The sequence below is a fragment of the Barbatula barbatula genome (assembly GCF_947034865.1).
Source record: "Barbatula barbatula genome assembly, chromosome: 15".
Lineage (NCBI taxonomy): Eukaryota > Metazoa > Chordata > Actinopteri > Cypriniformes > Nemacheilidae > Barbatula > Barbatula barbatula.
This window is the reverse complement of record NC_136778.1, coordinates 20,076,216-20,104,007: the sequence shown is the minus strand read 5'-3', so window position 1 is coordinate 20,104,007 and position 27,792 is coordinate 20,076,216. Positions and strand designations below refer to the sequence as shown.

The 27,792-nt window shown below is 44.7% G+C and overlaps 2 protein-coding genes across 3 annotated transcripts; both read left to right on the top strand.

Annotated features, from left to right (window-relative positions):
* The first annotated feature begins 8,682 nt into the window (after positions 1-8,682).
* On the top strand, positions 8,683-12,892 carry LOC306904754 (cholesterol 24-hydroxylase-like). Of its 2 annotated transcripts, none has more exons than XM_079474822.1 (15): positions 8,683-8,930; positions 9,041-9,121; positions 9,363-9,444; positions 9,526-9,599; positions 9,878-9,964; positions 10,037-10,175; positions 10,329-10,442; positions 10,528-10,684; positions 10,771-10,842; positions 10,909-10,981; positions 11,053-11,137; positions 11,227-11,337; positions 11,873-11,961; positions 12,071-12,137; positions 12,230-12,892. In XM_079474822.1, exons 1-15 carry the CDS (start codon positions 8,782-8,784, stop codon positions 12,380-12,382), a joined length of 1,533 nt encoding a protein of 510 aa, XP_079330948.1. In that variant the 5' UTR covers positions 8,683-8,781; the 3' UTR covers positions 12,383-12,892. The 2 variants fall into 2 exon arrangements, with proteins under 2 accessions (XP_079330948.1, XP_079330949.1); XM_079474823.1 differs by having other exon boundaries at positions 8,698-8,930; positions 9,003-9,121.
* A 399-nt stretch (positions 12,893-13,291) lies between these two features.
* On the top strand, positions 13,292-26,845 carry LOC306904755 (cholesterol 24-hydroxylase-like). Its single transcript, XM_079474824.1, has 15 exons — positions 13,292-13,720; positions 13,970-14,047; positions 15,172-15,253; positions 15,317-15,390; positions 20,756-20,842; positions 20,915-21,053; positions 21,240-21,353; positions 21,431-21,587; positions 21,673-21,744; positions 24,671-24,743; positions 24,837-24,921; positions 25,011-25,121; positions 25,237-25,325; positions 26,130-26,196; positions 26,292-26,845. The coding sequence occupies exons 1-15, from the start codon at positions 13,572-13,574 to the stop codon at positions 26,430-26,432; spliced, it is 1,518 nt and encodes a 505-aa protein (XP_079330950.1). The 5' UTR covers positions 13,292-13,571; the 3' UTR covers positions 26,433-26,845.
* The last annotated feature ends 947 nt before the right edge of the window (positions 26,846-27,792 follow it).

Below are 27,792 nucleotides of genomic sequence, written 5' to 3'. Positions count from 1 at the left end.
CGTGCCCCACTCCGTTGCCTCTTCCTCTTCTGCCGAGCCAATCTCCTGGTAGTCGGCTGGAGGAAGGAGGTGAAGGACGGGGCTGGCTCCGCGTTGGAGGCCTCCGAAGAGGACCCCCAGGACTCTCTCCTTCCACGCTTGCCCTGAAGACTGGTAGGTGGTGAAGAGGTTGCAGGGTCCGAGGCTGATGGTGCGGTGGTGGTCACCACCCCAAGCTCCAGGGTGTGATCCTCGGGGATGGGGCCCAACGGAGAAGACAACCTCGGACAGACGGAGACACTGGGCTCCGGTCGGCTCATGGCGAACTGGAGCACACCCTCGAAGCCAAGCGGTCTCAGCCTCCTAATCTCCGCAGGGGATAGGGGGACCCTCAGTCCGCTGTTGAACGCCGCCGTCACCTCTTCCTCCCCGAAGAGCTCCTCTACTGCGGCTTCCAGGAACCTGTCCAGGTACTCGTCCCGGTCCAAGTTCCCCTGGCGAATGCTGGAGAGGGGACCAGGCTGGCGAGGCCTTGCAGGGAAAATCGCCGCCTGCTGGGTTCTTACGGGTTGGTGCATTCTGTCACGAAATGGTTTGGACAGAACCCAGATGCAGGCAGACGAGGAGTTAGATAAAACAAATTTTATTTAAATGTGAACAAAACTAGAAAAACAAACACTTCCCTCTATGGGGACAAAACGTGGTCTACAGGAAAAACTATATAAATCCACAAACTTAGAAACAGGTAATCCAAAACACGAAGTCCACAGAACAGCAAGACATCCAGTGATCACAAACATTAGACAATAGATAAAGACAATGCACCAACACTGAACAGAGAGAAACTGAGACCATATAAAGGGAGACACTAACGAGGAGTGATTACATGGGGAGAGTGGTGACAGCTGATGGGAATGAAACACTAACGAGGTGAATTACAAAACAGACGATGGGAATGAAACCCTAATGAAATTACAGGAGATAGGAGGGTGGGGCTGAGAGACATAACAGGAAGACACATGGCATTAAGTAACAACATAAAGCCACATGTCTCCACACATAACACAACAGAAACCCGAAAGACGTGGCAATGTCATGACTCTGCCCAGGGAGCCAGAAAGCTCGAGACAGGAAGGACAGAGTCCTAACAGAGACTGCTTTGATCAGAGTAACAAATGATCTGTTTATAGTAAGTAAGTAAGTAAGTAAGCTTTATTTATATAGCACCCATCACAGAAAGAATCACAGAGTGCTTTACATGTAGCAAGCAAAACAATATAATAAGCATCATACAAACATAAAAACAAACATAAAAGCTCAATCAACTAAAAGCATGTCTAAACAGTAGTGTCTTCAGCTGTTTTTTAAAAGAATCAATAGAATCGGCCACACGCAACGACAAGGGCAGTGCGTTCCACAATTTTGGAGCAACTGCCTGGAAGGAGCGGTCTCCCCGAGTTTTAAGGCGGGTTTTAGGTACCATCAGGAGATTTTGACCTGAGGAGCGAAGAATGCGAGAAGAAGAGTGGGGGGTCAACATGTCTGCGATTAATTGAGGTGTCTGTCCATGTATTGCTTTAAAAGTTAAAATTAAAATTTTATAATCAATTCTGTATTTTACCGGAAGCCAGTGAGACTAAATAAAATTGGAGTAATGTGTGCCCTTCTGTTTGTTCCCGTTAAAAGCCTGGCTGCAGCATTTTGGACCAGTTGGAGACGTTTGAGAGAACATTTGTTAAAACAAATAAAAAGAGAATTACAATAATCCAACCGTGAAGAAATAAAAGCATGAATGATCATCTCCATATTAGTTTTTGGCAGTATTGTTCTCAATTTAGAGATATTTCGCAAATGATAGAAACAGCTTCTGACCAGCTGTCTAGAATGACCATCTAGAGACATTGATTGGTCGAACAGAACACCAAGGTTTCTTAGGCTCGTCTGGACGGAGGAGTCCAAGGAGTGTAGGTGTTGTTTGATTTGGGGAATTTTTTGTTCTGGAGCAATGATCAGAGTTTCTCTCTTTTTTGTATTTAGTTGTAGATAATTGTTATATAACCAAGTCTTAATGCAAGACAGACATTCCAACAAATCTGTTAATTTTCCGAACTCTGATTCATTGAATGTGCAGTACAACTGAATTTCATCAGCATAAAAGTGATAAGACACAGTATTAAAATTTCTAATTATTTCACCAAGAGGGCTAATATATAACAAAAACAAAAGAGGACCTAAAACCGAACCCTGAGGAACTCCATATAACAGAGGGGTCATATCTGACAGAATGTTGTTAATAGACACACAAAATGATCTGTCAGTCAGGTACGAGGTAAACCATCTAAGAACATCACCAGAAAACCCCATTTCATTGCGTAACCGATTTAACAGGACCGTATGGTCCAATGTATCGAACGCAGACGATAAGTCAAGTAAAATCAACACCGTGTACTGTCCTGAGTCAGCAGCCATCAGAATGTCATTTGATACTTTAAGAAGCGCCGTCTCCGTTGAATGACTTTTCCGGAAACCTGACTGAAATTTATCAAGTATATATATTTTTTTTCCATCAAGAAATGTAGTCAGCTGGCCAGCGACCACTCTCTCAAGAATTTTAGATAAAAAAGGCATTTTAGATATCGGCCTGTAATTAGTTGGTACAGAAGAATCCAAATTTGGTTTCTTTAGTAAAGGGCTGACAACTGCTTGTTTAAAATGACTGGGGACTGATCCGCTGAAAAGGGGAAGGTTTATCATTTTAACAACAAATGGTCCAAGTAAATCAAACACATTTAAGAGCAACGAAGTCGGCAATACATCGAGCGGGCTTGCAGATGGTTTTACTTTACTTAATAGGCTCATAATATCATCTAGAGTGATAGGTGAAAAAGTATCCCAAGAATATGAGGCAGTTGACCCACATGATATGACATCAAGAGATGGATTTATAGTCATTCTAATATCTTGCACCTTGTTTACAAAAGCATGTAAAAACCTATTGCAATCACTCTTAGAGTGTACAGGCACTTGGGAAGCAAGGGGAGATACTATCTTAGATATTGTATCAAACAGGACCTTAGAATTATTCTTGTTCTGAGTTACAAGATTTGTAAAATAATCTGACCTTGCCTGTTTTATCTTAACATTTAGCAATGTGATAAGCTCCTTCAGATGCAATCTGTGTACTTCCAGACTTGTGGATTTCCATAAACGTTCAACTTTACGGCACGTTCTCCTGAAAGACATTATTTCATCATTCATCCAAGGGCAAATATTATTTGGGAATGTGCTTTTACTTTTCAAGGGAGCAACTAAATTTAAAACCGACAGACAATGATTATTAAATGACTGAAAAAAATCGTCAGCATCACTACAATCAATAAAAGAACTAGGGTCAAATGACTCAGAAATTTTTTCAGCTGTGGCTTGAGTAATAATGCGTCTTTTCAGCATCGGTCTACAAGGAAGACAGTCAACATTAGAAGACAGATTGAAAAATATGCAACAGTGATCTGTCACATTAATGTCCATAACACTCAATTGGTTGATGCACAGACCTAATGAAAAAACAAGGTCCAGAGTATGACCTTTTATATGTGAAGGCCCAGAAACACATTGTTTAAAATGAAATGATTCAGTGAGTGTTAAGAACTCAGATGCCACAGAACATGAAGAGTCATCAACATGCAAGTTAAAATCCCCAAGTATCAATACTTTTTCAAGTTTGATAATTGATGATAAAAACTCTGCAAAATCATCTAAAAACAAGCGAGCAGAACCAGGAGGTCGGTAAATTAAGACACAGTAAAATGAATCAGTATTTCCAACCTTAGTCATCTGTAGCTCAAAGGAGTCGAAAGAGTCTGAATTTATCAACCTGCAACAGAAACGGTCCCGGTACACGAGTGCGAGCCCGCCTCCTCGCCGCGACACACGCGGTGTCCCATACACAGAACAGTCCGGCGGACACAGTTCATTGAGATGAGTGTATTCCATATCTTGCTGCCAAGTCTCAGTTAGGAACATAAAGTCAATTTGTTCCTTTGTAAATAAATCATTGAGTATAAACGCCTTGTTGGCAATGGAGCGCGCATTAAACAGAGCAAATCGCGCCAGCTGGGCACGTTCCGATGGGTCGGCATTTGCTCGCTGGTATGTCACAGCACTCAGAATCCGCTCACGCGGAAATGGATTTCGGGGCCGCCGAGTCAGGAAGCTCAGGTCCGATTGACTAACCTTACTCCAAAGCAACAGAGGCGCACACGACACCTTGCAGACAGGAATTGACCGCAAGCACCTCTCGACCCAGAAAGCTCCGGTACCAATTGGATATGGTGGCCCTCCACGTTGTTTTCTCCCCCTGGCCTGGACACCAGCCCTGGATCCCAGAACACAGAATATTCAATGTTAGGAGGGAAAAACTTCGAGGACCCAGCCCAGGTAACGGAGAGGTCCTTCATAGTCTCCTTAATGCGGAAAAGCGTGTGACGATCATATTTTAAAACAGCTGAGACACAGCTATTTGTCATCAGTGCTGATAAAACAAAGAACAACACTAGAAAAACCACAAATACACGTGAGGACAGAGACCGAGCAGAGGCAAAGCCGAACACAGGCGCCATCTTGCGTAATGGCGTCTTTCCGAGGTTTTGTCTCCTTATTAGTTTTGCTAGATCTTAGTGCTGCATTCGACACCATTGACCACAGCAAGCTCCTACAAAGACTCGGAAATTATGTCGGTATTAAGGGAATAGCTTTGAAATTGCTTAGATCTTATTTAGCCGACCGTTTTCAATATGTAGCAATAAACAATGAGGTGTCATCCAAATCGCAAGTCCAGTACGGTGTACCACAGGGCTCAGTATTAAGGCCTATGCTCTTCGCGTTATACATGCTACCTCTAGGAGATATAATAAAGCGACACTGAGTTAGCTTTCACTTTTCACCTCGCCATCGTTTGCATACTGTTTTGCACTGTTTGCCTGGCCAGGGTTGCTGCTAGAATTTTATAGTTTTATTTAATTTACACTTCATATAGGAATGTATAGTCTGTCTGGTATTACCTGTGTTTTGACTCGCATAACCTTGTATGTTTTGCTTATAGTCAATGTTTTCTTGTACAGCTGCTTTGTAACAATAAAAATAGTCAAAAGCACTATATAAATAAAGCTGACTTGACTTGACTAAATATTAAAGTATACTATAGAATTTATTACGTTTATAAATTTACAAGCTAGATAATCCTACAGAATAATGTAGTATATGTTAATAGAGTGTGATAATTACCATAATGTTCTCCAGTTGTAATTTACTACAATTTACTATAGTAAATACTAAAGTATACAACCGTATTTTAATGAAATGTGATAGGCCTACACATGTGTTATTGACTAATGTTTGAAAATAAATACAGAAGTTTAAAACAATGCAATACAATATATTTGGTATTGTTTATTTGTTGTTTTCAAGATTCATATTTAATACTTAATGATGGGTGTGTCGAACTTTAAATATTTACCCACTTGTGGACGTGCCTCTCAGTGAAGCACGAAGCTGCTATACATATTGTGCTATTCCACTGCATGGTACTGTCAGATTAAGTACAGCTCATTTCACTTCGGCTCAGTAAATTATAAATTTATCGTCATGGCTGCACCACTTTAACGAGAGAAACACACGCACAGCACAGGAGTTAGCCTTGCTAACGTGTTCTGCATCCCCGGTGTTATATAGAAAGCTTCCATTAGCAAAGAAACGTAAGGCCGCACAGAGAATCTGCTCAGATGTAAGAGTGCGGCCACGACGAGTGAGGTTTGTGATGTAAGGATGAAGCAGAGTGTGGATATATTTAATGAACTGTAAAGAAAAACTGTATCGCTCAAATAAAGAATCCTCCGGATATGATAAAACATCCAAACGGGGCTTCACCATATATTCTCTCCCGACGTAAATTTAACTCTCTCTGAATGAACGGACATGCCATTTTTTTAATGTCTGTTTTACGAACTTGTGCGCGATTAAGGAAAACGAATGAATAAACAAACGGAATACAGAATCCGACCATCCGTTTGTGAAACTTATTAGAAATCATGTTTCTATAGGCATTTAAAGTGGAAAAATGTCAATTTCTCCCAAATGCTACAATAAAATAAGTCCATATATTGTGTGCATATAGTATGGGATGCCCCCTACAGGAAGAGACCATCTGTTTGTGAAACTTATTAGAAATCATGTTTCTATAGGCATTTAAATTGGGAAAATCGCCATTTCTCCCAAATGCTACAGTAAAATGAGGCCATATATGGTGTGCATATAGTGTGGGATGCCCCCTACAGGAAGAGACCATCTGTTTGTGAAACTTATTAGAAATCATGTTTCTATAGGCATTTAAATTGGGAAAATCGCCATTTCTCCCAAATGCTACAGTAAAATGAGGCCATATATGGTGTGCATATAGTGTGAGATGCCCCCTACAGGAAGAGACCATCCGTTTGTGAAACTTATTAGAAATCATGTTTCTATAGGCATTTAAATTGGTTAAACCGCCATTTCTCCCAAATGCCACAGTAAAATGAGGCCATATATTGTGTGCATATAGTGTGGGATGGCCCCTACAGGAAGAGACCATCTGTTTGTGAAACTTATTAGAAATCATGTTTCTATAGGCATTTAAATTGGGAAAATCGCCATTTCTCCCAAATGCTACAGTAAAATGAGGCCATATATTGTGTGGATATAGTGTGGGATGCCCCCTACAGGAAGAGACCATCTGTTTGTGAAACTTATTAGAAATCATGTTTCTATAGGCATTTAAATTGGGAAAATCGCCATTTCTCCCAAATGCTACAGTAAAATGAGGCCATATATTGTGTGCATATAGTGTGGGATGCCCCCTACAGGAAGAGACCATCTGTTTGTGAAACTTATTAGAAATCATGTTTCTATAGGCATTTAAATTGGGAAAATCGTCATTTCTCCCAAATGCTACAGTAAAATGAGGCCATATATTGTGTGCATATAGTGTGGGATGGCCCCTACAGGAAGAGACCATCTGTTTGTGAAACTTATTAGAAATCATGTTTCTATAGGCATTTAAATTGGGAAAATCGCCATTTCTCCCAAATGCTACAGTAAAATGAGGCCATATATTGTGTGCATATAGTGTGGGATGGCCCCTACAGGAAGAGACCATCTGTTTGTGAAACTTATTAGAAATCATGTTTCTATAGGCATTTAAATTGGGAAAATCGCCATTTCTCCCAAATGCTACAGTAAAATGAGGCCATATATTGTGTGCATATAGTATGGGATGCCCCCTACAGGAAGAGACCATCTGTTTGTGAAACTTATTAGAAATCATGTTTCTATAGGCATTTAAATTGGGAAAATCGCCATTTCTCCCAAATGCTACAGTAAAATGAGGCCATATATGGTGTGCATATAGTGTGGGATGCCCCCTACAGGAAGAGACCATCTGTTTGTGAAACTTATTAGAAATCATGTTTCTATAGGCATTTAAATTGGGAAAATCGCCATTTCTCCCAAATGCTACAGTAAAATGAGGCCATATATTGTGTGCATATAGTGTGGGATGCCCGCCCCTACAGGAAGAGACCATCCGTTTTTGAAACTTATTAGAAATCATGTTTCTATAGGCATTTAAATTGGGAAAATCGCCATTTCTCCCAAATGCTACAGTAAAATGAGGCCATATATGGTGTGCATATAGTGTGGGATGCCCCCTACAGGAACCGACCATCCGTTTTTGAAACTTATTAGAAATCGTGTATTAAAACCACTAAACTTGTTTTGAACAAATAAAAATCATGGTTAATTGTCGTAGGAGTATAGATACTAGACAAATAATTGAATTGGATAAACTGTTTTATATGCAGGACAAAGGTCTATAATAGCTAGTTTTAGACGGAGACGTTATTTTTTACAATAAAGTAGGCCTACTTTAGCCTACAGAAATTATAATGCAAACATTCCGAAAAAATATATAAATTACTACAAAAACGCAAAAACGTAAAACACAATATATAATATTGAGGAGACACACAGACGATCCGCATTTAAATAAAGCTAAAGCGGTGTTTCTAAAATTACCGTAGTTTACGAAGTATGCGCGCACAATGAATCTAAACGGCGGCTGGCTTGACCGTGTATTTTCGAACTGCGGCTGGCTTGACCGCGGTGGAGAACCGCAACAAACCTCGGGTTAGTGGAATAAAACCTGCTCCCGACCAGGTTAGGTTCACAGAGTAGGTTACTATGGTTACTCACTCTAAGTATAAGATACCTTGATTTCTGAAAGGGATTTTTGACTTACCCCACGGTCACATGTTTGATATACCTCGCGTTCTGAAACTGAAAACCCAGAGTATCCCGTTTTCTGGGGTTAACTTACACTGAGTTTGCACTTACCCTGCTTTCTGAAACGGGTCCCTGGGGTCAGGCGCGTGCGTTCGATGAAACGGTCTATACCCATGCCATGACTTTGTTTTGAAACATTTGCAAATGTTAAGTATGATTTAAAAAATGCACCAAAACAACTGAGATCATTTAAATCGAGATAAACTCTACAACATAGCACTGTAAAAAAGTGCTGTAAAATATCAATATTTTATAGAAAAATAGCCCATTGTTTTAATCTTGGCGTCAGTGGAAGAAGACTACCCCCTGTCGTCCAAACCAGTTCAAAACAACGCAATGATACCCGGAAATACGGGTGATCTACATATCAGTTATCAAAAATAAGTCTAAATAGTATTCGCTAAAGTGTGCTAATCGAAGTCGTACACAATGACAGTCCTTCAGGAGATCACAGGATGGCTCTCATATATTATGTTTAACGTGCTCGGTGTCGCTTTAATCGCATTTGTTGCGTATTGTCTGTATGTTAGACATGTTCATCAGAGATATGATCATATACCTGGACCTCCAAGAGACAAGTAAGAAATGTATTCACAACGGGATACGATTAAAAAAACACAATGCAATGAAAACTTTGTTGTTTGTTGTAGGAGATAATATACGATAATAAGAAAACTGTTCTTTATAGTTTTTTACTGGGACATACTCCAACTTTTATAAAAGCAATAACGAAATCGGACGGCGTCATACACGACTTATTTTTGGAATGGTAAGAAACTTTTCATTTGTTAATCGATGAGATTATCTTGTATTAGTTGTATTGGCAAAATGCTTTTCAATGACAAAGCATGGGAACATATACCCTTTACACACAAATAAATATAACGTACACATACTGACTTTTCTTGAATTAAATGTACAATAGATAGACATACAGAAATGTTTTATTGGTGATCTGGTCAGGGTAGCCAAAGTGTCCTCGACAATGTGCTTGTGTTCATGTTTTAAAGGGCAGAAAAATATGGTCCTGTCTACAGACTTAACAGCTTGCATTTTGTTGTTGTCATGATTTATTGCCCGGAGACTACAAAGGTAAACATTCTAACCTCACTTTGATTTATAATAATAAATAATAATAAAAACCTGAATAAAATATCTTTCTGCTTATATTAGACAGTATTGATGTCACCTAAGTACCTCAAAGATCCTTTCGTTTACAAACGCCTCTTTAACTTGTTTGGAAAAAGGTGAGTTTTTCACCGTACCTTCAATCAAAGTGTAATAAATTACTATCATGCCATTTATTGGCTTTGTTCACTTCTGTCCTATGTCTAGGGATGACCCTATTCAAATTGTATTTGGAGGGTTCTCTAGTTGTGAAATGAAACATACCGTACAGTGGCTCGATGATGTGTTATTCCTGGGTTCCTACACAATTGTCAGAACAATACGGTTATTTTGATCATGAAAGGACTTCCTTTAAGGTTTACAGGTGACTTAAGGCACACGATTCCAATCTTCTCAGGTTCCTGGGAAACGGACTTGTTACGGCTATAGATCATGACGTCTGGTACAGGCAGCGGCGCATCATGGATCCAGCCTTTAGCAGCTCGTGAGTCAAATACACAACATGTACAGTATAAGACACTGAAAAGATGAAAGTTGATGATATTGTATCCATCAGATACCTGCGAGGCCTTATGGGCACGTTTAATGAGATGTCAGAACGCCTAATGGACAACCTGGAGGAAACGGCAGACACGAAAACACCTGTCGTCATGCACGATCTGGTCAACTGTGTCACACTCGACGTCATTGCCAAGGTTTCGCTCTTCTTTTTCTTTTAACTCCTCTTGTTCAATTTAAATCAGACCATTCAAAATAAATGAATGGTTTATTTCCTCCGTCTTTTTGAGTTATTGTATTGTATCAGTTCTTGTTGGGTTTAGAATTTTTAAAGTGTGTTTTATCCACAGGTCGCTTTTGGAGCCGATTTAAATTTGTCGAAGGATACTGGCTCCCCCCTGCATAATGCCATAGAGATGTGTTTACAGGGCATGGTATATTATCTCAGAGACCCTTTTTTCAAGGTTGGATAATTTTATATTCTCAGGACTCATATGTCATAAATTATTACAGTTATAACAGTTTTATATTTGTGAAACAAAACTTCAGCTTAACCCCAAGAACTGGAAGACGGTACAACAAATTAAAGATGCAGCTGTACTCTTGCGTGCAACAGGAGAGAAATGGATACAGAACAGGAAGACAGCAGTGGAAAATGGTGAAGACGTCCCCAAAGACATTCTCACTCAAATTCTCAAGACAGCAGGTATTTAAATCTTCTTTGGCCAAGACATAAAACGTCTTTAAAGTCAACATTACATCAACATCTAACTGTTTTTACTTTTGCTGAAGAGGAGGAAAAAGCAAACAACTCAGAAGATCATGAGCTGATGCTGGACAATTTCGTCACTTTCTTTATTGCGGGTAAGTTACCATGTTGTGTGTTTTGTGTTCATAAACTGCAGCAGTTACAACCAACGTTCTCTGCAGGTCAAGAGACAACAGCCAATCAGCTCTCGTTTGCAATCATGGAATTAGGACGACACCCTGATATATATAAACGGTAAAACACGCCACGGATAATTCAGTCTGTTATTGCCGTGTTATAACAGTTGCATTTCTTCTATTTCCCAGAGTGAAAGCAGAGGTGGATGAAGTCCTTGGGACTAAACGTGAAATTTTATATGAAGACCTGGGAAAATTCAGTTACCTGTCTCAGGTCTATTGACATTTACGGGACTTTAGGAAACACTTGATGATCAGTCATGAGGACTGTTGAATGTTCATGGTTTTATTGACTCCTTGCAGGTGTTGAAGGAAACGCTGCGTCTGTACCCCACTGCTCCAGGAACATCTCGCTGGCTGCCTGATGACATTATTATAAATGGACTTAAAGTGCCAGGAGGATGTGCTGCTATTGTGAGTATTCTCCACATAGAGTAAATGTCCTCTGCACTTCAGTTTTCTCAATATGTGTCACACTGGCAAGTTCGGCGAATTTAAATATGTTTAATTTACAAAGTTCGGGAGGAGCCGGAGCAAATAATCAGCCCAGCTGATCCACAATCAACCATCACTCCATCTACCCTATCAGCTCAAGCAAGCTTTCCCATAAAAAGTCAAGCCGCATTATCTCTACAAGTCTTTAACATCCCTCCACCACCCCGGCTCCTCTACTCGAGCATGCTTTCGACTGCAGTACCCTGTGGGGTGCGCTCTGGGTTCAGGCCGGTTCTGAGCTCGGTGCACTCGCCCCTAAGGTGGATTGTTTGAGTGCTCCGGGTTCGGCAGGAACCGGTGAGCTCGGGGCCCGCTCCCTGGACAGCAGGCCTAATATGCATACCATCCTACCATCGCTCTAATGTAATTAGCTGCATAGACGAACTTGTGAAATATATGTAAATGTGGCTTTGATCTTCCAAATTGTTAACTAGTGCTGACTTCTTTCAAACAGTTCAGTTCTTATGTCTCCGGAAGATTAGAAAAGTTTTTCAAAGATCCCCTGAAGTTTGATCCAGAGAGATTTGATGTGAATGCCCCAAAGTAAGTCATTATCACCCACAAGATCCATTATCTTCTTTCTAAAATCATCTGCTGTGAGCGCTGTTTAGTCAACTACTGTTGATCTCACTTTGTCTCCATTTTTTATAAGGCCTTATTACTGCTACTACCCTTTTGCACTTGGACCGCGTTCTTGTCTGGGGCAGGGCTTCTCACAGGTGATAAACATAAACACACAATTTAATTTTCTTCTCAGTGACGTAACGTGCCAACTTTCAGATCTGTGTAATGGTCATCTGTTGTGTTTCAGATGGAGGCAAAAGTTGTGCTCGCCAAACTGCTTCAGAGGTTTGAGTTCAGTCTGGTTCCTGGACAGTCTTTTGACATTAAAGACACAGGAACTCTCCGGCCCCGAAGTGGAGTTATCTGTAACATTAAACACTGCACACAGGACGTGTTCTAGACTCTGGATTTCTACAATTGTTTTTATTTTGTACTGATCAGTCTGTTGATGTGTACTTTGTTGTAAATCTTAATTTGTAAAGTAGAGGCTACATCTGTACGTTACCAATGTAACGGACTGCCCACATGTTTTCCTATCCTATGGCCTTAACATATGACTGCTAGCCTGTGGTAAGCGATAAAAAATGGGGGCTTCGTAAGAGGATCTGCATTTTTAAGTAAATTAATGTTTTGGTGGGGCACTTATGGTTGTTGAGAGGTGTTTTCAATATGCAATTACAGAACTAGTCATTTTCTCCCCCTGCTGTCCTTTTAAACTGGTGTGATTTTCTTTCTTCTGGAAAACACAAAAGAAGATGTTTTGGAATTTTAGATAGAATAAGAATTGTATAGTCTTATTTAATTAACACTGCATATAGGAATTTATAGTGTGTCTGATATTTGACCTGTGTTTTGACAATGAAAATTGTCAAAAGCGCTATATAAATAAAGCTAACTTGACTTAACTTGACATATGGGCACCCATTTACAAGATACAATATGCAAAACAAGTGAAATAATCAAAAGAAAAAATCCACTCAAACCTACACCCATCGGGTTCAGTAATTGTACATAGACACTATCACCAACCTGTCCTGGCTTCACAGGGTGGTTACCACTCACAACCCCTCTTTTCCTTAACAGGCGGACCGCTCCCAATAACAATAAATAAGGAGAAAATATTATTTACAACACAAAGAAATACTAGGGCAGCACCCCAAAAAAACCAAGCAAAATACAAGAAAATAATAAGTTAAATAATCACACCATAATAAAGCAAAATAACTCAAACAAATGAGAAAACAAAACCAAACATCAAGGCTGAAGCGTGCTAACATAGGAGCAATTGCACTCAGCAGGTTAATGAAACAAAACAATAGAAACAAAAGGTTAGAATAGTAGGATCACAACAGCAGCCATGGAAGTCCCAATCTACCAATCAGACTAAATGATAGTTTATGTTGTGAATAATAGGCTATATTCCTTTAAGGTTTGGCGATTTACATCACATAATCTAGAATGCTGTGAATGGACTTGACACCCTGTGTCGTCCATATAACAGTTGATGTCCTAATACCGGGAAATAGGTGAGACTTGTCAGCTTGTTGTTTAAAGTGTTCTGGAGTCTCACACACGTTGTATTCGTAACAATGACAGTCCTTCAGGAGATCACAGGATGGCTCTCATATATTATGTTTTACGTGCTCGGTGTCGCTTTAATCGCATTTGTTGCGTATTGTCTGTATGTTAGACATGTTCATCAGAGATATGATCATATACCTGGACCTCCAAGAGACAAGTAAGAAACCCCACGTATTCACTTCTTTACGAAAATGAACCATGTTTTTTGTGGTAAAAATGTAGTCTGTGGTGACCATTTATACGACAGTTACCATGTTTTTAATTTTCAACTTTAGCAAAACCATGTTATTTTATTGTAACGGGGATAATACGAGTATTTAAACATATTGCAATATAAATATAGCGAAAATTAAATATAGCAAACGATAGTTAAGATAGACTAACATGAAAACTGCATTTCTTCTAGTTTTTTACTGGGACATATCCCGACTTTTATAAGAGGGACGACATCGGAAAACGTCATACACGAATTATTTCTGCAATGGTAAGAACTGAGACCTTCACTTTGTCTTTGTATGTAAAATATATATTTTTTATATATGTTGCAAAACGTTTTTCGGTCAAAGTCTTGTTGGACGACCTTTTGTCATGGTGGACCTTGCAGTCAGGTTTAAAGGAATAGTTTGGCCCAGAATGAATTTGAATCCCTCATGTCATCCCAGTTGTTTATTGTGTCAGCCAGACACAATTTGAGTAATTTTATAATTTAATGTCCTGGTTCTCCCAAGCCTAGTAATGGCATTAGATAGTGCCCGATGTTTTTGAAGCTTCGAAATGTGCATACATGGCATGAGGTGAGTAAAACATGGATCAAAGTTCATTATGAGGTGATTTATTCCTTTAAGATTGCTGGGTTTGTGGAGTTTATGGATGTTTGTCATTTTGTTGTACTGTATTTGGTTAAAGTCTTTGTAGTGTGTGTACGTTTTTATAGTTCTCTGTCCTCTCTCACCCAGATACACACTTAAAGGTCCAGTGTGTGAAATTTAGCAGTATTTTGTGGTGAGGTTGCGCACTGCAAACAATGGCTCACTGCACCCCTCCCTTTCTAGGCACTACGGCGGCTGAGAGAGGACTAAGAGCTGGAATACACTACAAGACTTTTAAAATCCGAGCAGATGTACATTACATTACACCAAACATCATACAAGTGCAGACTTTTTGAAGGTTTCAGATAGAAACACACTACTGATCAAATCTGCAGACTGGCACAGACTTCCAAACTGAAAATCTGGGCAAAAGTCTTGTAGTGTATTTTAGCCTTAAGATGTTGTCCCATTTTTGCTATTTTATCAAGTAAATAACATGCTTACGAAGCGTTTTGTGTTGAGCTGTTTCTCTAGAAACAACATTGCGAATTCCATTTAAGAGGTCCAGCTGTTTGTAGATAGAAATAGCTTATTCTAAGGTTTTGTAATAAAACCAACACTTCGTTATGTATGATTTTTACACCTCTGAACATATACAGTAGTTATATTATATTGCATTTCAAATAAAAAATACAGTAAATATCAGTAGAAAGAGAGATAGACAGACAGAATTTTTTTATTAGTGGTCAAGGTAAGAACTGATAGGTCGTAACAATGTGCTTGTGTTCATGTTTTAAAGGGCAGAAAAATATGGTCCTGTCTACAGACTTAACAGCTTGCATTTTGTTGTTGTCGTGATTTATTGCCCGGAGACTACAAAGGTGAATATTTTATCCTTATTTACACTCATAATAAGTTAAATAACTAATCACATCTTATATTAGACAGTATTGATGTCACCGAAGTACCCCAAAGATCCAACTGTCTACAAGAAACTCTTTAACTTGTTTGGAAAAAGGTGAGTATTTCACCGTACCTTCATCCAAACTGTAATGAATTGCTGTCATCTCTTTTTACCCATTTCAATGCTTTACGCTTTTCAGTTCTATTTCTAATGACGACCCTATTATAGTTAAATCTGTTTGTGAAATGTGAAATGAAGCATACAGCAGCTTGATGGTGTGCTATTCACAGGCTCCTACACAATCATCAGAGCAGTGGGCCTATTTTTAGGATGAAAGGAATTCCTGTGATTGTGTTTGAAGAACCAAATGTATTGTGTGTTCCCTTTTCTGTCAGTGTCTCGACGTTGTGTCGACAGAATGGGGTTTGACTTGAGAACCATCTCTGAGTGACTTGAAAAGGCCAATGAAAAATGCATGCCTGTCTCCGCCCCGGACATCCGGGTATAAAAGGGAGCCGGCTTGCTGCATTTATTCACCTTTTGTTCTTCGGAGCCTTCGCATCCTGGTACCATTCTTCCCGGAAGTGCATGAGGAGCTCAGTCGGACCTGGAACGCCCCCTTCTCGGCGCCTGCACGTCAGACTAGCTCGGTCGCCCTGACTTCCCTCGATGACGGGGCAGCTAAGGGCTATGTCGACATCCCTCAGGTGGAACGTGCAGTCGCGGTGCACCTGTGCCCGCAGACAGCTGCCACCTGGAGAGATCGACCAAGGCTCCCTTCCAAGGCTTGTAAGTTTTCGGCATCGCTGGTGTCGAAGGCTTACAACGCTGCGGGTCAAGCTGCCTCGGCTCTTCACGCCATGGCCATCCTGCAGGTCCATCAGGCCAAGGCGTTGAATGAGTTGCACGAGGGAAAGTCCGACCCGGGGCTTATGCAGGAACTCCGCACTGCCACTGACCTCGCTCTTCGGGCGACGAAGGTGACGGCGCGAGCCCTGGGTCGTACGATGTCCACACTAGTGGTCCAGGAGAGACACCTTTGGTTGAACCTTGCGCAGATGCGGGACGCTGAGAAGGTTCGCTTTCTCGACGCTCCCATCGCGCAGGGTGGGCTGTTTGGTGATACGGTCGAGGACTTCTCCCAGCAGTTTTCGACCGTAAAGAAGCAGACGGAGGCGATTAAACATATCCTGCCCCATATCCTGCTCCCCAGCAGCCCTGCCCCTCTCAGACTCCGGCTCCAGCGCCCCCTGCACAGGCGGCCTCCCGGAGAAGGACGTCGAAGAGGAGAGCACCATCCCGTCACCAACCTCCGCGGAAGCAGAAGTGTTCTGACGGGGTGAACCCAGGGAGATCGAGTTCACCGGGCCCGACCCAAGCAACTACATCGCTAGAGGGTCGGACTGGGACGGTGCCTGCCCCGTCCCAGCAACACCAGCCGGGCCCTTTTCAGGGCCTGGTGCCCACATTCTCACAGAAAGAGCTTTCTCTCTCCCTGGGTCTTTCTCACAGCCGCTCTCACCCTCCGCAGGACGGTGCTCGGCAACCCCACGTTGTGTTCCGGCGAGACACACGGTTGGGTGTAACTCTCAGTGGCCACCAGCACCCTCAGTCAGACGGTGCGGTGTGCTGCGATATCACCCGGCAGGCACCTCGGCAGAGCCGCTCTCCTCCCCGGGGTCCCCCCCACGGCGAGGCAGCCGTACTGCCAGCCATCGAACTGGTTGGCTCTTCCCAGCCCAGCACGGTGGCTAGAGCGAACGATCCGTCTCGGCTATGTGATTCAGCCGTACTGCCAGCCATCGAACTGGTTGGCTCTTCCCAGCCCAGCACGGTGGCGATCCGTCTCGGCTATGTGATTCAGTTCGCCAAGCGCCCACCTAAGTTTCGGGGCATCCTCCTTACCTCAGTGGGAGGGGTAGATGCTCCAGTGCTTCGGGCCGAGGTCGCTACCCTTCTGGCGAAGGGGGCGATCGAGCTCGTCCCTCTGGCCGAGATGTACTCCGGGTTTTACAGCCCGTATTTCATTGTCCCCAAGAAAAGTGGCGGGTTGCGCCCCATCTTGGACCTGCGTACCCTGAACAAGCACCTACACAAGCTGCCGTTCAGGATGCTAACGCAGAAGCGCATTCTGACGTCCGTCAGACGTCAGGATTGGTTCATGGCGATCGACCTGAAGGACGCGTACTTCCATGTGTCCATCCTCCCTCGTCACCGGCCGTTCCTACGGTTCGCTTTCGAGGGACAGGCATATCAGTATCGCATCCTCCCATTTGGTCTGTCCCTGTCTCCTCGAATCTTTACGAAGGTCGTGGAGGCCGCCCTCACTCCCCTCAGGGAGCAGGGGGTGCGCATACTCAACTATCTCGACGACTGGCTCATCTTGGCGCACTCACGAGATCTGTTGTGTACACACAGGGACCTGGTGCTCCGGCACCTAGACCATTTGGGGTTACAGGTCAACCGAGAGAAGAGCAAGCTCTCCCCTGTGCAGAGCATCCTCTTCCTCGGTATGGAACTCGACTCTGTCTCCATGACTGCACGTCTTTCTTCCGAGCGTGCCCAGTCGGTGCTGACCTGCCTGAGGAACTTCAGGCAGCAGCCAGCAGTCCCACTGAAACATTTTCAGAGGCTCCTGGGACACATGGCGTCCTCGGTGGGGGTGATCCCCCTCGGGTTGATGCACATGAGAGTGCTACAGCACTGGCTACAGAGCAGAATTCCTTGGAGTGCGTGGCACACCGGCAACAGGCGCGTCGCGATCACGCCCTTCTGCCGGCGCACCCTAACCCCATGGTCTTCAATGACCTTTCTGCGGACAGGGGTCCCTCTTGGGCAGGTTTCGAGGCGTGTCGTGGTGACGGCAGACGCCTCCCTGCAGGGTTGGGGTGCTGTGTGCAACGGGCACGCAGTGTCGGGTCTCTGGACCAGACAGCCGATGCGCTCTCTCGTCATTCGACGCCCCGCGGAGAGTGGCGGCTCCACCCCCGCGCAGTCCAGCTCATTTGGGTGCAGTTCGGGCAGGCACAGGTGGACCAGTTCGCCTCCCTGGACACTACCCATTGCCCGCTTTGGTACTCCCTGACCGAGGCCCCCCTCGGCACGGATGCCTTGGCGCACAGCTGGCCGCGGGACAAGCGGAAGTACGCCTTCCCCCCAGTGAGCCTCATTGCACACGTCTTGTGCAAGGTCAGGGAAGAGGAGCATCAAGTGCTACTAGTTGCGCCTTACTGGCCCAACCGGACTTGGTTCTCGGAGCTAATGCTCCTGACGACAACTCCCCCCTGGCCGATTCCCCTGACGAAGGACCTTCTTTCTCAGGGGAAGGGCGCGTTGTGGCATCCGAGACCAGACCTCTGGAACCTTCATGTCTGGCTCCTGGACGGGACGAGGAGATCCTGAGTGGTCTACCCCCAGCGGTGGTGGAAACCATTGTTCAGGCTAGGGCCCCGGCCACTTAAAGGCGGTTATACGCATTTAAGTGGCGCCTCTTCTCGTCCTGGTGTTCTTCTCGTGGAGAAGACCCATGGATATGCTCGATCGGGAGCGTGCTGTCCTTCCTGCAGTCGAGACTCGAGAACAATCTCTCCCCTTCCACGCTGAAAGTGCATGTAGCCGCAATTGCCGCTCATCACGAACCAGTTAGTGGGAAGTCTCTGGGACAGCACGACCTGGTCATTAGGTTCCCGAGGGGCGCGAGAAGGCTGAATCCGGCCCTTCCGCGCTCCGTTCCCTCTTGGGACCTCAATGTGGTCCTGGCGGGCCTCCAGGGGCCCCCCTTCGAGCCCCTCGGAGATGCCGCTCTTTCTCATCTCTCGATGAAGACTGCTCTCCTAGTGGCGCTCGCTTCCATCAAGAGGGTAGGGGACCTACAAGCATTTTCCGTGGCCACGGATTGCCTAGAGTTCGGGCCTGGTCAATCTCACGTTATCCTGAGACCCCGGCCTGGCTACGTGCCCAAAGTTCCCACCACTCCCTTTCGGGACCAGGTGGTGAACCTGCAGGCGCTCCCTTCTGGGGAGGAAGACCCAACCCCTTCCGTGTTGTGTCCAGTACGCGCGCTGCGCCTCTACTTGGGCCGCACGCAGAGCTTCAGGAGCTCTGAGCAGCTTTTTGTCTGTTTTGGAGGTCTGCACAAGGGGAGGGCTGTCTCCAAACAGAGGTTGGCGCACTGGATCTTGGACGCCATCACTATGGCTTACCGATCACAGAATCTCCCGTGCCCGCTTGCAGTGAGGGCACACTCCACCAGGGGTGTGGCCTCCTCGTGGGCACTGGCTCAGGGCGCCCCTCTGGCAGACGTATGTAGAGCTGCGGGTTGGGCTACGCCCAGCACCTTCGCGAGGTTCTACAGCCTCCGTGTGGAACCGGTATCAGCCAGAGTCTTACAAGACAACGCCAGATAAGTCCAGCAGCCGGTGGGCGTACGCCTGCGATAGCGCCCCTCCATAGGTGAGACGCGGCGCTATCTAGCCTCCCCTCTTCCTCCCACGTGGGTGAAGAGTAGGCATTCCATCCATCACTAAGCACTCCTCGGCGGCGGGCCCGGCGGAGCAGCCCTGCCTCCCTTGAACTGTTTCTGAGCTCTAGCAGTGAATCAAACAAGGCCTAGTGCTCCACACGTAGTAACCCCCCCCCCACAGGTCGGTTCCGTCTGTTGTCTTCTTATGAATGGCTCTCAATCGATGGCCCATGACCTCTCCCAGGTGTACTTCACCTGCTCGCGACACCCTCTCGTGTCTGCATGTTTCCCACGTGCTCTCTCCTACCCGGTGAGACCGTGTGTGGATCTCCACTAAGCTCCTCCCTGCGGTAGGAAGTGGTCTCCGTAGCGCGTTCCCTCAGGGGGGAATGACGCTTCCCAGTGGCCCTTACGGTGCCGGGCGGTTTCTCGCTGTTAAGAGAACTAGGCCGCCGTCCGTGACGGCCGGTGGTAGGGGCTTCCATCTTTTTCAGAGAGCTCTGGACTCCTTCCCTTCCACTGGAAGGTTACAATTCATGCTAGCGCTCACGTCTGACACGCCCAGGCCAGTCAGCGTCGTTTCGCGAGGAATTGTGACGCGGCACAGCGCTGTGGCGTTTTCCGAGGAACCCCATTCTGTCAACACAACGTCGAGAGACCAACCGAAAGGGAATGTCTCGGTTACGTATGTAACCTCCGTTCCCTGATGGAGGGAACGAAACGTTGTGTCCTTCATGCCACAACGCTGGCTGCCCGCTACAGCATTCGGGGCACGATCCTCAGGCTCCTCAGCACAAAAGGTGAATGAATGCGGCACGCCGGCTCCCTTTTATACCCGGATATCCGGGGGCGGAGTCCGGCATGCAAATTTCATTCGCCAATTTTCATTGGCCTGTTCAAGTCAGTCAGAGAAGGTAGGTTCTCAAGTCAAACCCCATTCTGTCGACACAACGCCTCGTTCCCTCCATCAGACGTTTTCCAGTTACGAAATGAGACATATCATTCCAACCTTTTCAGGTTCCTGGGAAACGGACTTATAACGGCTATAGATCATGACGTCTGGTACAGGCAGCGGCGCATCATGGATCCAGCCTTTAGCAGCTCGTGAGTCAAATACACAACATGTACAGTATAAGACACTGAAAAGCTGAAAGTTGATGATATTGTATCCATCAGATACCTGCGAGGCCTTATGGGCACGTTTAATGAGATGTCAGAACGCCTCATGGACAAACTGGAGGAAACGGCAGACACGAAAACACCTGTCGTCATGCACGATCTGGTCAACTGTGTCACACTCGACGTCATTGCCAAGGTTTCACACTCCTTTCCTTTAACTCCTATTTGATTTGATTCAGAGCATCAAGCAGCTATTGAAAAGAAAAATATAAAGTAATTTTCTCTCTAATTCACTTTAATTGTATTCCAGAAATTAAAACAATCTCGATCATCTGTTGATCAGTATGGCTGGGTTTATTATTTTAGTGTGTTTAATCCACAGGTCGCTTTTGGTGTTGATTTAAACTTGTTGAAGAATACTGACTCCCCCTTCCAGACTGCTATAGAGTTGTGTTTAAAAGGCATGATATATTATCTAAGAGACCCATTTTTCAAGGTTGGATATGTTTTATTCTCAAGACTTATAAAGTAAGTTATCTATTATTACAGTCTTTTACATTTGTGAAACTTCAGCTTAACCCCAAGAACTGGAAGACGGTACAACAAATTAAAGATGCAGCTGTACTCTTGCGTGCAACAGGAGAGAAATGGATACAAAACAGGAAGACAGCAGTGGAAAATGGTGAAGACGTCCCCAAAGACATTCTCACTCAAATTCTCAAGACAGCAGGTATTTAAGTCTTCTTTGGCCAAGACATAAAACGTCTTTAAAGTCAACATTACATCAACATCAACTGTTTTTATTTTTGCTGAAGAGGAGGAAAAAGCAAACAACTCAGAAGATCATGAGCTGATGCTGGACAATTTCGTCACTTTCTTTATTGCAGGTAAGTTACCATGTTGTGTGTTTTGTGTTCATAAACTGCAGCAGTTACAACCAACGTTCCCTTTCTGTCGGTCTTTCGACGTTGTGTCGAGACTGACAGTATGGGGTTTGACTTGAGAACAAGTCATCTCTGACTTTTTGAAAAGGCCAATGAACTTGGCGAATGGGGCGGCCCATTCATTCACCTTTTTGTTCTTCATAACCTGCAAGGCTTATGCTGAGCGATCATCTATTCTTCCTACTGGATCTACGACACAGAACAGCGGAACTCGTCCTGCCGTTTGCAATTTCCCTGGGCGTTTCAGTGGCTGGTCAGAGGTGTCTAAAAGAGCATATTTCTAAAAGAGTTTCTCCTGCAGCGTGCACATGTCGCCAGGCATGTTTCGCCGATTTAGTCTTGGGTGCGACCTCACCATCCTCGTGACAGACAGGCACAATAACTAACTCAGTGTTACTGGAAGTCTGCGCTCCGCCACAGATCTTGCTCTCCGGGCAACCGAAGTGACAGTGCGCACACTGGGTCTGACGATGTCCACTCTTGTGGTCCAAGAGAGACACATCTGGCTCAATTCTGCAAAGATGGGAGGCGTCGAGAGAGTACAGCGTGGGCTACTTGGGCATCGTCAAAGACTGTCGAGTCTTTTGACGATATAGCAGACTCAGGCCATACGCCTTTCCGCCGCGACCCGGCCCCCACTAGGGCGTCGTGGTCCCGGTTGGTGTCTGCATCCTAGCAGCCCTGCCCCTCCGTACCTCCGCCTGCGGTTCCAGTGCCCCTTCCTCAGGTGGCCCCCCACGGACGGTGGTTTCAATGGAGGATGTCAGCTCCCTACCAGGAAACGGCTGGCAGGAGTCACCCAGGGAGACCTAGGACATTGGGCGCAGCTCTGGCATCACGATGGGTGTCGAGCTGCAGGGGATGGTTCTTGCCACGTCCTGCATCAGGCTGGGCCCTTCTCAGGGCCTGGTGCCCACCTGGTCTCCAGGAAAGCGTCCTTCTCCCTGAGTGCCCACAGCATGCAACAGCCTCAATTTGAAGTTGTGACATGCCACTTTTGTAGCCCTCCGCACTCTCCACACGACGGTGTGTTCGGCAGTGAAGACTTAAGGCAGATAAGTCAGCAGACCCGCTCTCCCCCCCAGGGCCCTGACCCTGGCGGGACAGCTGTGCTGCCACTACAGAACCTCCCCCCACGGGGCAATGAAGCAGATCTCCCCGCTAGTTCCTCCGCCACGATGTCTAAGGGCCTGGTCACAGCTCCCCAGCACGTCACGGTGCCAAGTGAGGATGATCCGTCTCGGCCTCGCTATCGGTTGCTAGGCATTTGCCCAAGTCATGGGACATTCTCTATACTCAGAGGTGAGATCGCTCCCGTACTTTGGCTCGAGGTCGGCACTCTGGCTGAGATGTCTTAGGGGTGACAACCTCTACTTCATTTCCCCTGAGTAAGGTGGGGGGCTGCTTGGAGGTCCTGGAGTCCGTCTGGCATCAGGATTGGTTTGTGGCTATCGACCCAAAGGACGCGTACTTCGTGCCTCGATTCTCTAGCAGACCGTTTCCTCTGTTTTTGCTTTTAAGGGTCGAGCTTACAAGTAGAGCCTCCTCCCCCTCGGTCTGGCCCTCCCTCCCTGTGCCTTCACGAAGGTCAAAGAGGCTGCCCTCACTCCCCCCAGGAGCTGGGCGTCCGTATGCTAACTATCTTGACAACTGACCTTACTTGGCACTCGTGGGATCTGTGGCCTACGCACTAGGACCATGTGCCTAGCACCTCGACCGATTGGGCTTTCGGGTCAACCTGGACAAGAGCATGCTCTCCCCTGCCGGAGCACCTCTTTTTCCGGTATGGGACTAGACTGTGTTACCATACAGCATGCCTCAGGAGGGCGTGCCCAGCCAATGCTGTGCTGCCTGTCCCTTGTCAGTGTGTGGTGTGCAACGGGCAGGCAGTGCTGGGGCACTGGACGGGCCCCTGCCTGCAGTGGCAATCCAATTGCCTAAGATTGCGGACAGCTTGCCTTGCAATGTAGAAGCCCCTTCCTCTCATTTGGCGCAAGCACATGCTGCAGACAGCATAGCTGCCCTAGCGTATGTCAACCGTCAGGTGACGTTCATTCATGGCAGATGTCGCAACTTGCCCGATGCCTCCTCTGGAATCAGCAGTGGGTGGTGTCCCTGCGGGCCATCAATATCCCGGACGGCCTCGATCAAACAGCCGATGTGCTCTTTGCAGGCCGCTCCGCGGAAGTTGGCGACTCCATCCCTGAGGTCCAGTGCATTCGGAGTAGTGCGGTCAGGCACAGGGAGTCCTGTTTGCCCCCTGCACACCTCCCTTTGGCCGCTTAGGGACTCCGAGACCTCCTCGGTACAGATGCCTTTCGCGCACAGCTGACTGCGGGGCAAGCGGGAGTACATCTACATCTGGGCTAAATCCCAACCTGGCCACATGACCAGAGTCCCCATCACCCCTGCGCGGACTAGGTGGTGGGGAACCTGCAGGCGCTCCCCCTGGGAGGAGGTCCCAACACTTTCCCTGTCGGGCCCAGTACGTGCCCTGCGCCTCTACTTGGACCGAACACAGAGCTCTCGCTCTGAGCAGCTCTTTGTCTGTGCCGCAGACAACGGGGGGCTGTATACAAACAGAGACTGGCTCGTGGACACCATCCCTTGGCTTGCCAATCTCAGGCCCCTGCCCACTGTTCCGAAGAACAAAAAGGTGAATTAATGGGCACGCCATCTTCCCTTTTATACCCTTATGTACGGGGCGGAGTCTGGCGTGCCGCCCCATTCGCCAAGTTCATTGGCCTTTTCAAAGAGTCGGAGATGACTGGTTCTCAAGTCAAACCCCATTCTGTCAGTCTCGACACAACCTCTCGTTCCCTCCATCAGGGAACCGAGGTTACATACATAACCAAGACGTTCTCTGCAGGTCAAGAGACAACAGCCAATCAGCTCTCGTTTGCAATCATGGAATTAGGACGACACCCTGAAATATATAAACGGTAAAACATGCCACGTATAATTCTTTGTAGTACTGTTATTCCACCAGTCTGTTATTGCCGTGTTATAACAGTTGCATTTCTTCTATTTCCCAGAGTGAAAGCAGAGGTGGATGAAGTCCTTGGGACTAAACGTGAAATTTTATATGAAGACCTGGGAAAATTCAGTTACCTGTCTCAGGTCGGTCTATTTACATTTACAGGACTTTAGGAAACACTTGATGATCATTAGGACTGTTGAATGTTCATGGTTTTATTGACTCCTTGCAGGTGTTGAAGGAAACGCTGCGTCTCTATCCTACTGCTCCAGGAACATCTCGCTGGCTGCCTGATGACATTATTATAAATGGACTGAAAGTCCCAGGAGGATGTGTTGCCCTTGTGAGTATTTCATTGTATTCTGGATAATTGCCACACTGGCATTTTATAGGTTGGAGAGCTTTAAATAACTTTGCAAATTGCCTTTTGGATTAAATGTGACTTTAATCTTTAACAGTTCAGTTCTTATGTCTGCGGAAGAATGGAAAACTTTTTCAAAGATCCGCTGAAGTTTGATCCAGAGAGATTTGATGTGAATGCCCCAAAGTAAGTCATTGTCACCAACAAGATCCTGTCAGGAGTTGTGGAAGGAGAACCCAATTGCAGGCAGCAAAACACGGGGATGATGGGGTTAACAAAGATTTATTAATAACTAAAAACAAAAAACCCACAAGGGGGTAAAACAAGACAAGATAACTAATAATTACAAACAGGACACGGACTAACTAACCTAGGAAAATAAAACACTAAGGACAAGACTAGACTGACTCACCAAACTACAATGAACAAGAACAAGATATTTGGCATTAACTAGACACAGCATATACGCACAAGGTACAAACTATAGGGTACAGTATACAATGAACGAGCACAGGACAATGAACACGAGGATGTTTTATAGGGGAAACAAACAGAGGATAATTGACAAGGGTCAGGTGCGGGTAATGACACACTCAGGGAAGGTTAACGAGGAAACGAGATGGCGGGAACAAAGACACGGACCAGAGAGAGAGCATAGAAAGCCGATAGCCAACATCTCTCTCTCACATAAAACACAAGGCTTTGTCATGAATCTGCCTCAAGACCAAGAATAGACATGACATGAAGGCAGATTCATGACAGATCCATTATGTTCTTTGCCATTTGCCAACTCAAATCATCTGATGTGAGCACTGTTCCTATGAATAGTCTGTTTATTAATATATTCATTTGTTGAATATAATTTACTTTATTTGATTTTAAAGAACTTCCTCCAACATTTATTTTTCACCAAGAAGCATATTTTATCTGTAGTAGTAATAATAAAACATATGAATTCTGTTGATGTCAATTTGTGTCATTTTTTACAAGGCCTTATTACTGCTACTACCCATTTGCACTTGGACCTCGTTCTTGTCTGGGGCAGGGCTTCTCACAGGTGAGAAAACACAAAAGTTCACAAATGAACTTTGATTTCAATGACATAATTTGCAGACGTTCAGATCTGTGTAACGGTCATTTGTTGTGTTTTAGATGGAGGCGAAAGTTGTGCTCGCCAAACTGCTTCAGAGGTTTGAGTTCAGTCTGGTTCCTGGACAGTCTTTTGACATTAAAGACACAGGAACTCTCCGGCCCCAAAGTGGAGTTATCTGTACCATTAAACATAGCAAATAGATTATATTCGAGGCCTAAGGTCAAGCTCAATTCATTTCCTCAGGGGGCCACAAGATCAAACAGGGCTTTTTTGGAGGAGCTAAAGAAAAAAAACCTTGGTCCCCGTTGACCTCTATTTTATGGACACAAAACCAGAGTCAATGGGGACCAATTTTTGTAACCAACATTTGTCAAAATATCTTTATTGAACAAAAAAAGTAATAGGCCTAAAAGTTTAAAATGACAAGAGGGTGTGTAAATAATGACAGTATTTTCAATTTGAAGGTTAAGCTTTAAGCTACCACACAATGAAACACAAATTAATAAACATGAGAACATTTTATTAATGAGCAAACTTATTAATGGCGAGGCTTACTACTATCTGTCTTTCAATCTTTGGTTTTGCCACATAATAAAGTTGTTTTTGTGCAGATTTTTTTTATCTTTCCTCTGTCATTTGTCCATATGTCATGTCCATAAATGCATAAAAGATGGTCCAGATATACCTTAGTAGGTCACCAATGCAAGGGAAGGTATAATACTAGTCTGAAGTTAAGCCTGTAGCCATAACAATAGTAAGAAATATTATTGTAACAGGTGATTTGTTAACAATGCGGTAACTAACATGTACTTACAATAAACAATATGTTTTTTCAGCATGAATTAAGTCTTGTTAATGTTAGTTTATGTCAATACAATTACTAATGTTAGTTCATTATGCAGAAGAATCTATTGACAAAAAGGGACAGTGACACAACCTATTTCTGTGTGTCCCTTGTGTAGTCTGACTCTTAAACAGAAATCCTTAACCTTGAGCTCTATAACCGAATCCATAAAAGGATGATCTGAAAACTCTTTTTTCACTAATGTTAAAGGCTGCGTTTACATGCATTGTTGACCCAAAAAAAAGTATTTTCCCTGCTGAATAAACAATAGAGCCCTGTCCAAAACACAATAGACAATCTAATGGTTTTAATGATATTTGTATTGGATTTAATGGAAACTACAATGGCATTTTCTGATATTTGGTGGATACTATTGGTTGGTGTGACGGGTAGAGAAACAACACGTACAACAATCATGGTTTCTCAATATCCCCGGAGGGGAATTTATTAAAGGGGTGGCTTTCAGCCGGTGAGAAAACACACATAAACAAATCTCCGCTATCCTGTGCCACACAATTACGTTACATTTAGTCATTTAGCAAAAGCTTTTATCCAAAGCGACTTACAAAGAGTTCGGGGAGCAATAAGCGATATGTCATACAAAGAGCAATAGTAGAATAGGTGCTACTACAATGTTACTAGTTTCAACAAAAGCTAGACCACTACCTGTTGAGAGAAGAGGGTTAGTGTACTTTTTTTCTTTTTTTTCCTCATTT

Excerpts from the sequence above, each read along its gene's own strand:
- LOC306904754 (XM_079474822.1), top strand. The coding sequence starts at position 8,782 with ATGACAGTCCTTCAGGAGATCACAGGATGGCTCTCATATATTATGTTT. Across the intron at positions 10,176-10,328 it reads CACTCGACGTCATTGCCAAG|GTCGCTTTTGGAGCCGATTT; the intron begins GTTTCGCTCTTC and ends TTTTATCCACAG. Across the intron at positions 10,982-11,052 it reads CACCCTGATATATATAAACG|AGTGAAAGCAGAGGTGGATG; the intron begins GTAAAACACGCC and ends TCTATTTCCCAG.
- LOC306904755 (XM_079474824.1), top strand. The coding sequence starts at position 13,572 with ATGACAGTCCTTCAGGAGATCACAGGATGGCTCTCATATATTATGTTT. Across the intron at positions 21,054-21,239 it reads CACTCGACGTCATTGCCAAG|GTCGCTTTTGGTGTTGATTT; the intron begins GTTTCACACTCC and ends TTTAATCCACAG. Across the intron at positions 21,588-21,672 it reads TCAAATTCTCAAGACAGCAG|AGGAGGAAAAAGCAAACAAC; the intron begins GTATTTAAGTCT and ends TTTTTGCTGAAG.